Genomic DNA, 18877 nt, shown 5'->3' on the forward strand with positions numbered 1-18877 from the left:
ATGAAGCAAGAGTTGACATGACCCGAGAAACCCAACAAATGCTATGTCAAAGACTAAGAACAATGATTTCCACTCACAAATGTGGACATTGCCAACCCATTCAGACAAAAGAAGCAGTTGGCAAAGAAGACAAACCAATAAATAAATGGTCCGAATGTACCAGTGATTCAGAAAATGACACAATGTAAAAACAAATGAAATCGTGGACCACACCACATGTTAAAGGCATCCACTCAGATGCAAAATGAGTTGTTTTCCATTATGTAGTGTCGGGTGGTCCCCCTCTTTTCTTTTATTATGTATGCGTTTCTCCACGCCTATAAAATGAGATGTTTTGTGCTGTAAATGGATAAGTGAAGTTTGAGTATCTCTCTCTTCTTAAGTTTCTTATAATCTGGTTCATACAAGACGTATGAAAACTATCAGAAACTAAGAAACATAAAATCAGAAACAAAAATAAGTCTTATGGCTAATAACTAAACAAGCAGGACGTAATGAGGATAAGGTTGGAAACCAACCATTGAAGATTCATGGTTAGAGTAAACCTGGAGATCCATAGAGCAAGTACCAGTTGATCAAGTGATCGTTAAGGGAAAGCAAGGATTTGGCCTCTGCTCAAAACCAAGATTCATTCAAATAAGGTAACCTTCCTAAATCTCCTGCAACCCTTAATTCAAAGAAATATTTAAAATACGTTAATCATGTCATCATCCTTCATAAGAAATGGAAGATTGATAATAACAAACTGGTTTGAAATAGAAGATGATCATGAATATGATACATTTCATGAATATCGTTTAAATACTTCTGATTTAACCATATTCAAATTAATTTATCAACTAAAATTTGTAATTATAACCTATGAATGGAACCAAACTAATCTGAAAATATTTATCTGTTATAAATGAATCAGATCTGTAAAGCCATGAATGAGAAAATTCATAAGAATTTGAAGAATTCCGCAATTTGGTATCAAAGCAGTTAAATAAAGCAGATTATTAATGCCTGGATTAACTTTAGATATTAAGATTAAAAATTTATTTGATAAAATAATCTTACTAAAAGATTTACGTCAAATAGATCAATTATGAAATAAAATAAAAGATCTCCAAACCTTTTATTTCAAAAATCATAAAAAAAAACATTTTTCAAGCAACTGGAAAATGATAATTCAAATTTTTGACAACGATAAAATTGAAGACATAACAATATGTTATGAATAAGAACAAACTTTGTTATCGAAATCCGATCAACAAAAACAAAATAATAAAAGTAAAAATTTTTACTAAATGAAAAATGTATGAAAATACAAAAATGAATATCTTTAATTTATATTCTCAAAATATAAATTTTGATATAGAAAATTGTGAAAACAATTTGAAACATCTTAAAAATTGTCAATCTTCAATTGATAGTTTCGAAGATTTTCAGAATTTATTAGAACAGATATATTCAACAAAAAAGCTTTTAATAGCCTTAAGAAAATTAACAAGTTCTATCATCTGTTAAAATGACAGAAGTAACAATTCCAAATCAAAATAGTCAGATTGATGAATCTGAAGAGAACCAAGAGTATAATTTGAATATTATATTTAATCAGAATAAGTTTGCTGAGATACAGAAAACAGAGTTTTCTAATTCAAAAACAAATCTAATAGACCAACCAGGAATATTAAGCAAGATTTCAAATTTTATTAATCCTAAAAAAAATTTAATTTATTATTCGATTCGTACAAAAGAAAGATCTTGTAAAATAAATAACGAATCAAGGTCTAATACTCTGAAGTTATTAACAACTCAAGATATTGATACCATCATGGCAAAAGCCAGTGAAAAAAAACGATATGAACTGAAATATGTTCACATTGGAGGAATCGAAATAATAGTATCAGCTCACTACCGAGAAGGAATAGATACACCAATTAAAATCACAGTTCGTGACAAAAAGATACGTAATTTTGAGGATTCTGTCCTTGGAAAAATTGAAGGAAACTTATGTTACAAAAAGATGAAATTTTGTATTTATCCACAATACAATATATCTCTTTTTGATAAAAACATAAATGACGTTTTAATATTAGATTATTACTTTTATAGAAATAATCTTATGTTAACAGGAAACCATCCGATCAATATAAACTATGTTGTCGATTTAGCAATAAGTAATAATTCTCAAACAGGAATAATTTCAACAAAACCAACTATTTCTGTTGAAAGAATGTTTGAAAATATTACAAGAATTGAACACCCTCGAAAAGCATTTATTGAAAAATAAATCCCTATAAAAGATGGAGTTCAGATGACCTCCAAATCACAAAACAGTCTGTACCAAGAAGATGTTGGAAAACGGTGTTCAGATCAATTAAGAATTGATACCCGGTGCAGCGGAAGTTTAAAATTTTTATTTTATTATATGGAACGATTCCATATATGGGTATCAAAACTTTTACGATTAAATTTGTTCAAGTAAAAATAAAATCACAATTAAATTTTTACCTTGAAATCTCGAAGCGAGATTATGGACACCAACAGAATTTAATCTGCTCTTGTTGTATATCCCAGGAACTGATGAACGAACGTTTCTTCAATCAGGTCCACGAATAGAAAACAAAACCCTCTGATTGACTGCACTAGAAATCAATCAGAAGTTTGCGTAGAGAATAAATAGATATGATCTGTTAATTCAGATTGTAATTTTTCACAAAAATTACAACCCGAATTTTCTCCAAAAGGGACAGAGGATTTCGAAAATTGCAAGGCTGAAAATCTCATGGAATTTTTTAACACTGCAGTATATTTATAGATAATTTCTAGACTAGATTAAGTTATAACTGTATTTGGACTCTAACTCCTTAGGGCCCACAATCCATAACTTAAGCCCAACAAGCCAAGCCCGTTGTTCTAAAAATTAATATAAAATTCATCGTGACTCCGATTGATAAACTAATTTCACCAATGTGCACAGAAACCATTTATGCATCTTTTAGAGTCAAGATAATTTTTCTGAATCCGAATTCAGTGATTTCCAAAAATGCCCATCCCTATGTCATTTTAGGAAATCCCACTCCCTTTAGTTAAGAAGTCCAACTTCTCTTTCATTAAATTTAACTCTTTAAATTTAACTATCTCTACGGGGTTTTAGTAATCCATTACTTGTGTAACCCTCAATGGTTCAGGAATACAGCTAGCCGTGGGCTCACAACTCCTTGTGGCTCGGAACAATAATTTCCGACTTACCCATCGAATCATGGTAAGAGCGCCTAGCAACATCGCCCCATGATTCCCTAGGTATTACTGATAGTGCCTGCAAGAACCAGTAGATTTTGGTTAGCGTACAGTACGGTCCCTTCAACCAAATATCTCGATCGAATCAACAATCATTGGTGCATCGAGAGTCGTTCGAGATTCGATAACTATGCATAACATCTTGGAGATCTATTAATGACATCGCATGTGTTACTAGGAAAACCCATTAACCTAAAACACATCATATACTCTGGCCAGAGATTCGTCACACTAATATCTCCTCAGATCGCATAGGATATCCACACTCGCAAGTATGTGGTGAATCCTTGACAACAAAGCATCGACTCCTATATGTGTCGTAACTGTACCCAATCCCGACACCTGATGACCCCAATAGAGTCGGTAAACGAGTCAAAGTACAGTACTAGCATATAGAGTCTCAATGATATTTTAAGTAATAAGGACTAATGGTGTACAACCAAAACCGCGGACTTTATCCACTCGATAAGTGATAACCACTCTGAAAGTCCGAATAGGGTAGTTCGATCATTCATCATATGAATATCCATTTGCATGCTTTGAACATCTCTATGTTCCATACCAATGAAACGTGGTACTCGGCATCGCAAATGCTAGTCTCAATCTCGAGCGATCCTTATCCTTATTTGCGGACGGCTCAATTGACTAGGAACTGTTTAGAATATACAGTGACTATAAGATGTGTTTCATGATAGCCATCCCCATGTGCTACCACATCTTACATACACTATAGTATATTCAAGGTCTTTATCAAAACAACAATAGTATATCATAATATAACAATATGAAGAAAAATAAAGTCAATACCATTATAAAAGTGTAAATTATATTAAACAAAAGATTGTTTTACATAGAGTCATAAAAACCCTTAGCCACAAGTTGGCTAACCGGGTACCCACTCTTTCAATCTCCCACTTGCCCTAAAGCCAACTAGTCATACTACGTAATCCCATTGCTTCGCGATGTTTATCAAACAATGGTCCTGGCAAGGGCTTAGTAAGCGGATCAGCGATATTGTCTGTAGAGGCCACTCTCTCGACACTGATATCTTCTCTTTCCACGATCTCCCGGATAATGTGGTATTTCCTCAATACGTGTTTGGACTTCTGATGAGACCTTGGTTCCTTTGCCTGAGCAACGGCACCCGTGTTGTCACAGTACACCGGGACTGGACCAACAGCTTCAGGAATTACACCCAACTCTTGGATGAATTTCCTTATCCAAACCGCCTCTTTAGCAGCAGCTGATGCTGCAATGTATTCTGCCTCAGTGGTGGAATCCGCGGTGGTGTCCTGCTTGAAACTCTTCCAAGAGACAGCACCGCCATTGAGCACGAATACAAATCCAGAGGTTGATTTCGAGTCATCCACGTCACATTGGAAGCTAGAGTCGGTATAGCCTTCCAACTTCAATTCTCTCCCTCCATAAACCATGAATAAATTCTTAGTCCTTCGCAAGTACTTAAGAATATCCTTCACGGCTTTCCAATGCATTTGACGGGGATTGGCTTGGTATCTGCTCGTGATGCTCAGAGCATAGGCCACATCCGGTCTGGTAGATATCATCCCATACATGATACTACCTATGGCTGACGCATATGGCACGTGTGTCATCTTCTCTATCTCTTCGTCAGTCTTGGGACACATAGACTTGGATAGAGAAACTCCATAACACATAGGTAGATGTCCTCTCTTGGACCCATCCATTGAAAACCTTTTCAATATGGTGTCGATGTAGGTTGATTGAGTGAGTCCTATCATTCTTTTAGATCTATCTCTATAGATCTGAATTCCTAGAATATAGGATGCCTCACCTAAATCCTTCACCGAGAATCTACCTGATAACCATATCTTTGTTGACTGCAACATCCCTACATCATTCCCCATGAGTAGGATGTCATCAACATAAAGTACTAAGAATGTTACCGCATTCTTAACTACTTTTCTTGTACACGCATGGTTCCTCCGGGTTCTTGATAAAACCAAAATCCTTTATCGTTTCATCAAATTTCTGGTTCCAACTTCTTGATGCTTGTTTGAGACCATAGATTGATCTCTGAAACTTGCATACCTTATGATCGCTTTCCATGGATGTGTATCCCTCAGGCTGCATCATATAGATCTCTTCCTTAATGTTTTCATTAAGAAATGCAGTCTTTACATCCATTTGCCATATCTCATAGTCATACCATGCTGCTATGACAATAAGGATTCTTATGGACTTGAACATTGCGACTGGTGAAAAGGTTTCATCATAGTCAACTCCTTGTCTTTGAGTATAACCTTTTGCCACCAATCGTGCCTTGTAGGTCAATACCTTTCCATCAGGCCCAAGCTTTCTCTTGTAGATCCATTTGCACCAAATTGGAACAATTCCATCGGGAGGATCTACTAAAGACCAAACTTGGTTAGAATGCATCGAGTCTATTTCCGATTGCATAGCTTCAAGCCATAAATTCGAATCCGCATCATAAATTGCTTCCTTGAAGTTTTTTGGATCACATCCAATGTCGGGTTTACTTTGATCCCCTTCAAGAAGAAGACCATATCTAATAGGAGGCCTAGAAGTCCTCTCGGATCTCCTAGTAATAGGCGTGTCTTGTGATGATTCTTGAGGTGTAGGATCGCTATTTTGTATCTCGGGTTCTTCTCGAATTTCTTCGAGTTCCATCATCTTGCCTTTCTTATCCAATAAGAACTCCTTCTCCAAGAAGGTGGCATTCCTTGAAACAAACACTTTTGTTTCAGCAGGATGATAGAAATAATATCCGATTGAATTCTTTGGATACCCTACAAAATAACATAAGGTGGATCGATTATCCAACTTATCTCCCACTGTCTGCTTCACGTAAGCAGGACATCCCCAAATCCTCAAGTACGAATACTTAGGAGCTTTGCCATTCCATAACTCGTATGATGTTTTATTTACTACTTTAGTGTGGACGTTGTTTAACAACAATATCGCCGTTTCAAGCGCGTAGCCCCAAAACGAATGTGGGAGCTCAGTGAAGCTCATCATAGATCGAACCATATCCAACAAAGTTCGACTGCGACGCTCCAAAACACCATTAAGCTGAGGTGTCATAGGAGGAGTCCACTGAGAGAGAATCTCATTCTCTTTTAGATAGTCCAAAAACTCGGTACTTAAGTATTCTCCACCTCGATCCGATCGAAGTGCCTTAATACTTTTACCTAGTTTGTTTTCTATTTCAGCCTTGAATTCTTTGAACCTTTCAAATGCTTCAGACTTATATTTCATTAAATATAAATACTCATACCTAGAATGATCATCAGTAAAGGTAATGAAGTAGGTGTTGCCACATTTAGTACCAATCCTAAATGGACCGCAAACATCTGTATGGATCAAATCCAACAGATTTTGACTACGCTCAGGTTTCCCTTTGAAAGGAGATTTAGTCATTTTTCCCTTTAGGCATGACTCACAAGTAGGTAGAGAGTTAGTATCAGACATATCAAACATGCCCTCTCCCACTAGCTTGTTCATCCTCCTTGAGAAAATATGACCTAGCCTAGCATGCCAAAGGTTTGCCGGGTTTTGACTATCGTCCTTTCTTTTAATTGTTGTTACAGGTTTATCAATATAATTAATTGGAACGTCTTTTAATTTTAAACTATATAGATCGTTTTCAAGTTGTCCATTTCCAATCAAACATTCATTCTTGTAAATATTGCAAATCCCATTCACAAAATTGCAAGAAAAGCCATCTCTATCAAGCATAGAAATAGATATAATGTTTTTGACCAAATCCGGAACATATAAACCATCTCTCAAAAATAACTTAAAATTGTTCTGCAAAACTAAATAAATATCTCCTATAGCTTTGGCTTCGACTCTAGAACCATTCCCGAGCCTTAGCTGGGTCTCACCCATCCTTAGCTTACGATTTTTTGTCATCACCTGCAAATCATTGCAAATGTGAGATCCACATCCGGTATCCAATACCCAAGAAGAAGTATTAAGCAAAACATTTATTTCAATGTAAAACATACCCTTTGCAGTTCGCAACTGTTCGAGGTATTCCTTGCAGTTACGTTTTCAATGATCGGGTTTCTTGCAGTAATGGCAAACGTTTTCATCTTTTATCCCATTTGAAACCTTGACCTTTCCCTTCTTATTTGGTACAATCTTCTTGGGCGGGGCAGAACGTTTCTTACCCTTTCCACTTGGTCCTTTCTTAGAGTTAGAAGAGGAGCCAACCAAGAGTATCGGTTTATCCTTCTTTAGTGTGGCTTCATATGTGACAAGAATATTGACCATCTCTTCAAGGGTGGCCTCTATCTTGTTCATATTGAAGTTCATCACAAAACCGTCAAACGATGAAGGAAGTGATAGAAGCAACAAGTCCGCGCTAAGTTCATGCTCCAAAGTCAAGTCGAGTGTTACCAACTTTTCAATGAGCCCAATCATGTGCACCCCATGCTCACGGACCGAAGTCCCATCTCGCATGCGGCTCGTCATGAGCTCTCTGACGGTGGCATACCTCTCCGACCTTGACTGAGCTCCAAAGAGTTCTTTGAGGTTCTTGTGAATGTCAGCAGCATTCACGGTATCCTCGAATCTCCTTTGAAGCTCATCAGACATCGAAGCCTGCATGTAGCATTTGGCCTTGATATCATGGTCCCACCATAAATCAAGTTTTGCCAACTCTTCCGGACTTGTATTAGCCGGGGCTTCCTTCGGAGGCGGCTTCTCTAACACGTAGAAAGCTTTTTCCGAAGTAAGAATAATTTTCAACTTACGGAACCATTCCGTATAGTTTCCGCCAGTCAATTTGTTTTGTTCGAGAATTGAAAACAGTGGATTGCGAGAAGTCATTGTAATAGTATACTGAAAAGGAAATAGACAATAATCAATGATTGTTTAATTAATTTACTAAGACATAAAATATGGCGAATTTTAATTTTATGAATTACACTCCCACTATTTTAACGATTTCACTACCCTCTAGTGAAAACGGGAAACTGTTTTCCTTAGTGAGAACATGAAGTCCAATTGACAAATCATGATCCCGAATAATATCAGCCAACCATAATTTTCAAAAGGTAGAGCCCAATTACTTCCAAAGTAACCCCCATGTTTTTACCTCATGTCCAATAAGGGCCCAATAATATGACGCCATTTATTGTGACATGTCAAGATAACCCATCAATATTAAGTTGTGATGGACGGTCGCCATGTGGATCCCCAATAATATGAGCCAATCCCATGGGAGTTCCACCTAACTTACAACATGTGTCGATCCAATGTACGGCTTTCCGACGAACGGGCCCCCAATAATATGAGCCGGACCGTATCCGCGGGTAGCATCTCATACATTGATCGTTGATGGAAGGTAGGAATATTTAAACAATATTTAAATTCCTTTTTTTATTAATCTTGATATCAATTTTAAATCATATTTAAAATGAGGGATTTTAATTTTGAAAATTTGTCTCATCATGCAATTTATGTATGCTTGCGGGATTCATACAATTTAGTCTAAACATGCATACATCAATAATATCATATATTATTTAAGGATGATCGATCCCATTAACTAATCGACCCGTGGTTGCCAATCACGAGTCTAAGTCCAATCCTAGGTGATATGCAAGTATGCAATGCAATCCTATTACATTGTGCTTCCAATTTACATTTCTTCGGTCTTGATTGTCTGCTGGGCCCACCATTTCTTCAAATCTTTGTCTTCCACTAAGTCTAATAAATTTACAATAAATTTTGATGACAAATATGGGATACATTTTTAGGGGTGGGAACGGGCCATAAACCAGGCCCACTTTTATTACATATGATAATCATATTGGGCTATAAACCAAGCCCATTAATAAACACCAACAACAATAAGACAAATGTAAATCACCTAACATACACCTAAAACATTGGTCATGGCAATCGATCATCCTTTATCCATTAATTAATTCAATAATTAAATAATTGGATAAACATGCAAAGACATCATAATTTAAAAGATAAAATCATATTTTATCTTATCCATCCATAAGATCATATCTTATCATCAATTGTACCAAAATAATTACTTTTATAAAATTTAATTTAACGGATAAAATTTATAAATTTTCCAAAAATTCAAATTTATCCAAAAATCAATTTTAAATTTTCGGACTCGAACAATTCGATCCGATGCCTCGTGAACCAATCAAAAACAATTTTCGATCGGTTCAAAAACTAGAATTTTAAAAATAAAAAATTTTAATTAAAAATTAAAAATAATTTTTCCGGGCTGCCCGGTACAATCCCGGGCAGCCCGCGCCCCAAAAAGGGGCCCGGGCTGGGCAGCGATCAAATCGCTGCAGCGACGCTCGCTGCCCGATTTGCCCATTAAAATTTAATTTTAAATTTTCGTTTTTTTTCAAAAACCGAGACTTAAAAATTTTGTACAATCGATTAATTTAATCGTTTGATCTGAGCTACCACTGTTGGAAAACGGTGTTCAGATCAATTAAGAATTGATACCCGGTGCAGCGAAAGTTTAAAATTTTTATTTTATTATATGGAACGATTCCATATATGGGTATCAAAACTTTTACGATTAAATTTGTTCAAGTAAAAATAAAATCACAATTAAATTTTTACCTTGAAATCTCGAAGCGAGATTATGGACACCAACAGAATTTAATCTGCTCTTGTTGTATATCCCAGAAACTGATGAACGAACGTTTCTTCAATCAGGTCCACGAATAGAAAACAAAACCCTCTGATTGACTGCACTAGAAATCAATCAGAAGTTTGCGTAGAGAATAAACAGATATGATCTGTTAATTCAGATTGTAATTTTTCACAAAAATCACAACCCGAATTTTCTCCAAAAGGGACAAAGGATTTCGAAAATCCCCTTGAATAATATAGGCTGAAATTCAAAAATTGCAAGACTGAAAATCTCATGGAATTTTCGAACACTGCAGTATATTTATAGATAATTTCTAGACTAGATTAAGTTATAACTGTATTTGGACTCTAACTCCTTAGGGCCCACAATCCATAACTTAAGCCCAACAAGCCAAGCCCGTTGTTCTAAAAATTAATATAAAATTCATCGTGACTCCGATTGATAAAATAATTTCACCAATGTGCACAGAAATCATTTCTGCATCTTTTAGAGTCAAGATAATTTTTCTGAATCCGAATTCAGTGATTTCCAAAAATGCCCATCCCTATGTCATTTTAGAAAATCTCACTCCCTTTGGTTAAGAAGTCCAACTTCTCTTTCATTAAACTTAACTCTTTAAATTTAACTATCTCTACGGGGTTTTAGTAATCCATTACTTGTGTAACCCTCAATGGTTCAGGAATACAGCTAGTCGTGGGCTCACAACTCCTTGTGACTCGGAACAACAATTTCTGACTTACCCATCGAATCATGGTAAGAGCGCCTAGCAACATCGCCCCATGATTCCCTAGGTATTACTGATAGTGCCTGCAAGAACCAGTAGATTTTGGTTAGCGTACAGTACGGTCCCTTCAACCAAATATCTCGATCGAATCAACAACCATTGGTGCATCGAGAGTCGTTCGAGATTCGATAAATATGCATAACATCTTGGAGATCTATTAATGACATCGCATGTGTTACTAGGAAAACCCATTAACCTAAAACACATCATGTACTCTGGCCAGAGATTCGTCACATTAATATCTCCTCAGATCGCATAGGATATCCACACTCGCAAGTATGTGGTGAATCCTTGACAACAAAGCATCGACTCCTATATGTGTCGTAACTGTACCCAATCCCGACACCTGATGACCCCAATAAAGTCGGTAAACGAGTCAAAGTACAGTACTAGCATATAGAGTCTCAATGATGTTTCAAGTAATAAGGACTAATTGTGTACAACCAAAACCGCGGACTAGCATATAGAGTCTCAATGATGTTTCAAGTAATAAGGACTAATGGAGTTCAGATGACCTCCAAATCACAAAACAGTCTGTACCAAGAAGATCATTATCATTTGCTAGAAATGATGAAGATATTCTTGAAAAGATTGGAACCATGAATCAAAATATTCTTAAAATTAAACAAGCTATTGTTAATGAATCAACCTCATCGCAATGACGTCCTTAATAAAATTAGAAAAAGATCTAGGAGATTTAGAAAATAATATCAATAAGATCAATCTATCAATACAAGAATTAGAGAAGAATTTCAAAGAATATATTGATTTAGCAACGACTAGATTAATAATTGAACAAGAAAGACATAGTAATAAAATATTAAACTATCTTAAGGAAGTTCTTTCAATAGATAAAGGAAAAAGGAAAATGGAAGAAGAACCACCATTCAAAATTGAATCATGGTATAGAAATCCCCTTAGTTATGGCAAACATAAGTATGAAGATGTTTAGTGAAACAGACTCATCTGAATCTGAACAAATAGGAGTAAATACAGAAGAATTATATCATTCACATCAAGAATCAGAACAATACAGAGATTTGGATATTTCAGAATCAGAGTCTGAAGATGATTTCAGACCACAATTAAATCTACGAACAAATGTAGAAGGTAGTGGTGGAAGAGATGATGAAGAATTTAAATACAACAGAGACCAATACTCTGGATCTTATAAAGATGTTAGAGACATTCTTAGAGAATCAAAAACATCAGGATTTGTGAAACAAAATATTTTAGATTTAGGTTGTTCAACAACTAAAGAAAGAAAATCAAAGATAGATCATTGGACAAATGAACTATCAGTACAAATTCAATTAACACCATTATTAGACAAAAGTGAGAATATTCAAGTTTTAACTCATGGTATGATAAAAATGACATTGGTAGGAGCAGTAAGAACTTGAGCTGAAAACCTAGTAATTACTAATCTACCACAAGGAATGACAGGACATCGATATTTCGAACTATTTGTTGATGCCTTGTACCAAGAATTTTTAGGAGTTTCTAATAATGATGCTAATCTGGTAGCTAAGAACATAGAACAAAATAGAGCAATTTTTATTTTAAATAATATTAAACTATGCAATTTATGTTATCTAGAAGAATTTATATGTGATTATGAAACAAACTATTATCAGTTAATAGATGCTGATAAAAAAAACATTATAAATTAAGTATTTTTAATAAAATACCTAATATACCAATAAATAGTAAAGATGAATTCTTAACTAGCGCTTATGCCAAAACACTAGGAGGAGCTATTAAATTCATTAAAGATGTTATAACAAAGAAATGTCATGAAGTAACATTAAATAAAAAAATATCCAGATCTTACAAACAAAACAATAAACTTTGTTGTGACAAAATGAAATTCACAGTAAATGAATACGGTTGCAAAACAAACATGTCACACAAACATTTAAAACAACAGAAACAGAATAAATTTAATAAACCTTATAAATCTTTTAATAGAAAATTTATTCCCTATAAAAAAAAATTAAAAGGAATTTCTTCAGAAAACCTTATAAAAGAAAATTTTATAAAAAATTTGATAACAAAAAACTACCTTGCCCAAAGGGTAAAGGAAAGAATTGCACATGTTGGTTGTGCAACGAAGAAAGACATTATGCGAATGAATGTCCAAAACGAAACGAAAAGAAAAATAAAGTTAAACTTCTTGAAGAAGTATATACTATTGGATTCTATCCATTAGAAACAATTGAATTTTCATCCGACGATGAAAATATTTATTATCTTGATGAATCAAGTGAATCAGATTTTGAATCTGATTCCACATTTGATAATTCAAGAAATAAAAATGATTAAAATAACGACAAGGGCATTTTTGGAAAATGCAACTCTAGGTACTAAACTCAAACTTTTGTTTGGTTTGGGTACCTATTTTCAAGTTGCCCTTTTTTTAATCTTATTTTCCAGATCTCACAATACATATATCGGAAATATATTTTTTCATATCCACCTATCAATGTTCAGTAAGAAACCATAGAATAGATTTGACCTAACTATTAACCTATCCATCGAAGAAAAAAAAAAATTGGACCCAAACCTCGCTTTGGCAAAAAAAAACCACCGGAAGCTCAATCAGGATAAACGCGTTGCCCACAGGAGCATAAGCGAGTTAGTAAGGCCTAAAGTAACGTGGAAAAAAATTCCTCAGCATTGCGGGTTCGATCCTCGTGTGGAGCATATTTTCTGTTGAAATATTGTGGGGTATGCTCTGGGGGTGGTCATGTTGCTCCTTTCTTCAGGTCTCTGCCGCTCGTGCACATTCCTAGATTTAACAGTCAATGCACATTTGACTCATATAAAATGGGGTTTCATTTGGGATCAACCCATTAAAAAAAAAAAAGGATAAACACGTTCATTGTCATTCCTAAAGAAAAATGTATTGAAATGGTAGATCTAATGATTATTTTTGGCCATATTAATCCACGTGAAAAAAAATTTATTTATTTTTTCTCGATGAGGGGTGCATATTTAGTGCTGGATAAAAATATCGAAATGCCGAAATACCGTCATATCGTACCAAAAAATTTACCGAATATATCAAAAAATCGGTATACCGAAAATTTCGATATCGGTATCGGTATATAAATTTTTTTTTGGTATACCGAATATACCGAAATATTTTATTTTTTAAAAAAATTTTCACTGTATACCGAAAAAATACCGATTTTTTTCGGTATACCGAATTTTTTTTATTTTCGGTACGGTATCCGATATAAAAATTTTTCATACCGAAAATTCGGTATACCGAATTGTCGTTATACCGAAATGAAATTCTTCATACCGATATGATACGGTACGATAAGATATACGATACCGTAATTCGGTACGGTATACCGTACCCACCCGTATGCATATTGAATCTACTTTACTTGAAAATCGGTGCGTCTAATTTTGAAGTATACATATAAGTAATAAAATAATAAACAATTATCAAACAAAAAAGTGTAATGAAACATGTCATATTGTTATATCACATGGTGGATGCACAAAAAGGAGGACTTAATATTACAATCACATGATCGCCTGGTCCAGCTTGTTCCTAATTCCTATCATTTATAATCTTAATCTTCGATACATAGAACATGCTGCCATGCCCATTCTCACTTTCACATTCATTTGTCCAATTTTCCTTTAAAATTGCACAATTTATTTAATAACTTGAATCTAATGTTCATTATAGATTAAAATGACACGAGGTGTTTAGATAATATTGATCCCGAGTGTTGTCTAAGTTGATTAGAATATAAGTTGGATTCTCCGTCAACATTTTACGGGACGAACTTATTGCATATGAACTAAAAAAGTTAGCGGCTACACGATTATTAAAATAAAGATTCAATCTTTATTTTTTTTCCGGCATTGAAATTACTGAAGAAAATCTGTGGATGCCAAAAACGTTCCATATAAATTAGTTTGCAACCCCAATATGGATTGGTGGAAGATCACTCACTCCGAATATTATTATTATATGCTTTTTATCTATTTATTTTTGATTATATATGTTTTTTTATTTTATTTTTAATATTTTTTAAAAGTATTTTAATTTAATTTATTTGAATGATAAAGATCTGGTCTTTCCCAGCTATTATATAGTTAAGCTATGGCTCACAGCTAAGTACATATTCAAGGTGAGAGAAAAGTGAAGTGAAGAAGGAAGAAGAAATGCGCTTGCAGTCGGAGCTCTACATTTTGGATCTAACAGTTTTCGCCTGTTCAATCTCCTAAGTCTGCAGCCATTCTCGGGATAGAAGAAGATAGAATGAGGGTTTTGGGGGAGTCTTGGTGTTTCTGCAGCGGAGGTGGCAAGTCGGAGAGAATGAAGGCCGCTATTTTCTCCGGCAAGGCAATGGCCATGGCTAGAATACACGACGGAGGCACCGGATTCTTGATCCACCGGAATCTGCTGCTCACCACCCACGCTAATATTCCCTCCGTCGCCGCCGCGGAGACCGCCGACATTAGGCTCCAGAATGGACTTGCCGCTAGCCTTTTTCCTCATAGGTCAGTTTTGGATGTCGTTTACGTTCCTTCTTTTGAGTAGCTAGAGATGGATGCATGTGCTCCATGTGTGGCTGGTGAGGGATTTGTGTTGTTTGATGCTTGCTGAGAGATGATTGATGAAATCTAGGGAAGTTTCAAGGGTCGCTAAATTTTGATGGATAAATGAAGTCATTTTATTGTGTCAATTGTTGGGAGCCTGGAGTTGATTTTGGATCTGGTAGGATTTGGCTTTTAGTTTTTTTGAATAAAGATTGTTGCTTTAAATTGTTATCCTGGGTCCTGGCTAATTCAACAGTTATTATTGACTAAAAAGTTTCAGTTTTATATGGGAAGAACGTTTCATCAGTTAATTGTCGAGTTAACTGATATTCAGTTCTTTGTAATTATGATATCTCGTAGCCTGCTAACATTGTCATTGAATGTGGATTAATTCGTGATTGTATGATACAGGTGTGCCAAACACGTCAATTTTCATGAATAATCTTCCTTTTCCAGCTTAAAATACCAAAAATACCTGAAATAGACTCTTGAACTACTCAGTTCCACGGTGACATTATGTACAATGTTTGATTAAATGGATGATTGTGATAACAAATGCATGTGGGTACAAGTCATACAAACGAGGAGATAGGTGCTGGAAAAGCTTCCCCCTGTCTCTGATCTGGCTTTTCAAGTTAGTTGGAACCTAAATTCTAATGTGGCTCAGGAAATTGGGGGCCTAGACCCATAAAAATAGATGGCTGTGCTATGTCTCTCACCATATGTTTTAGGCTTGTTATAGCTGCCATAACCCATGGTCTCTTATTCATCCCACCCTGAATCTTGAGGTATGAGTCCGTATGACCAGTCTAACTAAGACTTGTATTCCAAATGATGCACAATTTTTTCCTGTGGAGAAAGAACAATTTTTCTCTCGGTTAGGTTGAAACTTGAACGGGTTTTGAATTCTATCAACCAGAGAGTTGTCCACTATTGGATCCCCCATCCTTCAGAATCAAGCGAATTTCACAAGGGAAGGTGGTTGTCTAGTCTGCGGTCATTTCTTGCTGGTTATGGTTGTCTTATTATGTCACCACCACAACATATTTTTCTTTGTTGGTGTTTGAGAAAGATACGAAGCTTCATCAATGATATGCATTGAAAATCATTAACTACTTAGATTTAGAAGTACAACCCAAACTGAAATAGTTGCTGGAATTTCTATTTTGCGCCTGGCAAACATAGTCGCATCTCTTATTATTAATACCTTTTTATTTCACAATTGTCTGTCTCAAAAAGTAGAAAGTTACAAGCCACCCAGATCCTTGTGTTTTAGCATCCAAAAAAATCAGTACTAGATGAAAACAATAGGAAAAAAATTACCAGCATTAGTCATTGAATCCGTTACCTTTGCATCTAAGGTTGTCTTCTACAGAAACCATGTTAACATATGGAAAAATAAGAATCATGTAATAGCCTTTTCATTTTATCACTACCAAACATCAAATATTATTGAATGTAACAGTCGGTGAAGTATTTTCGATGATTAGTGATAAGTTGTGGTGGGAAGGTGTATCCTGGGACTTTCATGTCTAAGAATGGCCTCTAGTTTTAAGCCAACTCACTAGCTTCACTTTTCCCCTCTTGGAACTGGGAAAAAAGATCACATGGTCCCTTTTATACTCTGAAATAGCCTGTCCACCTGTAAACACCATATTTTACTCACTTTTTTTTGGGTCCAAAGGTTACGTCAGATTCAGTGTATTTGAAATGTCTCAGGCCTTGGTTTTAATTGATTCTTGAAACTATAAGTCGAGGAACAACTCCTTGGATTATTTTTCCCTTAAATAAATTCCTGTGATATAAATTATGATCTGCTAGAGGCTACTCACACAGAAGTGAAAAGTGAAACCCCCTGGTTTCTCAACTTGTGATTGGAATTTTTTTTTTTAGGAGCACAAATGCATTTTCTGGTAACTGATGCATGTCTAATTTTTTTTTTTTATTTTTCCAGATTCTTTATTACGAGCTCTGTTCTTGATCTGACTATTGTAGGGCTTGATGCCCTAGATGGAGAGTCAAATGCACCAGCTCAACCTCACTACTTGAAAACCTGTTCAAAGCCAAATTTGGAACTTGGAAGTATGGTTTATCTTTTAGGATATACGGAGAAACAGGAGTTGGCTGTGGGTGAAGGAAAGGTAGTTATAGCTACAGACAATCTGATAAAGCTGTCAACCGATGGAGTGACTTGGAGCGCAGGCTCTGCTGGTTTTGATATTCATGGCAATCTCGCTTTCATGGTTTGTGATCCTATGAAGCTTGCAACATCACCAAACACTAAATCCTCTTCTACTTCAACATCTTCAACTTCATCATGGAAGAAAGACGTGCCCATGCAATTTGGTATCCCTATCCCAATTATCTGTGATTGGTTAAACCAGCACTGGGAAGGCAACCTTGATGAACTTAACAAACCCAAGTTACCTTTGATACGGTTGATGTCTACTGGTCAGAAAAGTGAGAATTCTTGTGCATCATTCACAATGCGACGAGTTTTTAAGGCAACCGAAGGTGAAAACATGGGGACACCAACATCCTCAAACATGATATCTAAACCTATGGAGCAACCTGGATCAAGTTCTGCTGTTGTCAACATATTTGAAAATGGGACTTTGACTGGTGACCCACTAGCTGCAACTCATGTCCAGGGGATTCCAACTCCGGATATTTACGATTCCCCAATGTTAACCTCATTCCCAGTGAAGAAGAAGGATGTCACTCAGATCCAGCTTTTGGACATCAATTTTCCACCTAGAACTGCTAAAGCTTTGCTGTCACCTCAACCATCAAGAAAAGTACCGGCCAACTGTGATCAAAATTATGCCAAAAACTTATCACAGCTACCTCCAGAAGGACAACGGCTTTGTGATGTAGGACCTCCCAGCCCCATGGTGGATGCTGAATCAACAGGGTCAGTCAACGGGGCTGCTCATAGTGACATCCAATCAAGTTCTTCACCCATTGAGATACCAGAAGCACCACATGAATACAGCAGCGAGGGAGAAACGACCATGTACTCTGCCGAAACAGCTGAAAGCCGTAACTATACCAGTCCTAGAGAGGGAATGTTTTATCAAGTAGGGAGGAGCCAAAGTTGTGTCAACTACAACCGATGGGGGCCAATGCCAAAAAATTTAGTTGCACGTGGGGCAACGCTGGAAAAGCACAGGAGCTTTATGCAAGGAAGGAATGTTTACTCTCAAGGGACAACTTCTCAGAGGAGCAACGACTACTTTAGCCCCACTGTTTCTTCAATAATGAAGAAGCGGAACAATTTGGAGCAACAAAACAGGCCAAGGCAAAGTGCAGTCATTTCGTCTCCACGGTGGTTGTTCTAACAGTTATTGGTACATTACAACTATTCTTTATAAATGATGAAATATATGGCCTGCACATACCTCCAACTCGCCTTTTAGTCTATACATGTAACTATTACATCTTGTTGATCAATAAGAAATTTGCACAATGCCTTCTCTGAAATGGAAATGTTATTGAAACTATGAAGATAGTAAACATAAATCCTTTGTAGCTTTGCTCGTGGGGCGACATGATGACAGTGGGACGACATATGAAAGGACATGCAGGTG

At 35.8% G+C, this 18877-nt stretch overlaps 1 protein-coding gene across 2 annotated transcripts; it reads left to right on the plus strand.

Annotated features, from left to right (window-relative positions):
- The first annotated feature begins 14769 nt into the window (after positions 1-14769).
- LOC140883902 (uncharacterized) lies at positions 14770-18792 on the plus strand. 2 transcript variants are annotated; one of them, XM_073290522.1, is made up of 2 exons: positions 14770-15248; positions 17242-18788. In XM_073290522.1, exons 1-2 carry the CDS (start codon positions 15007-15009, stop codon positions 18626-18628), a joined length of 1629 nt encoding a protein of 542 aa, XP_073146623.1. In that variant the 5' UTR covers positions 14770-15006; the 3' UTR covers positions 18629-18788. The 2 variants fall into 2 exon arrangements, with proteins under 2 accessions (XP_073146623.1, XP_073146624.1); XM_073290523.1 differs by having other exon boundaries at positions 15080-15248; positions 17283-18792.
- Positions 18793-18877: the final 85 nt, after the last annotated feature.

The sequence above is a fragment of the Henckelia pumila genome, chromosome 2, assembly GCF_033568475.1.
Source record: "Henckelia pumila isolate YLH828 chromosome 2, ASM3356847v2, whole genome shotgun sequence".
Taxonomy (NCBI): Eukaryota; Viridiplantae; Streptophyta; class Magnoliopsida; order Lamiales; family Gesneriaceae; genus Henckelia; species Henckelia pumila.

Bases quoted from the DNA above. Each gene is read 5' to 3' on its own strand.
- LOC140883902 (XM_073290522.1), top strand. From the start codon at position 15,007: ATGAGGGTTTTGGGGGAGTCTTGGTGTTTCTGCAGCGGAGGTGGCAAG. The intron at 15,249-17,241 runs GTCAGTTTTGGA...TTATTTTTCCAG, and splicing joins GCTAGCCTTTTTCCTCATAG to ATTCTTTATTACGAGCTCTG.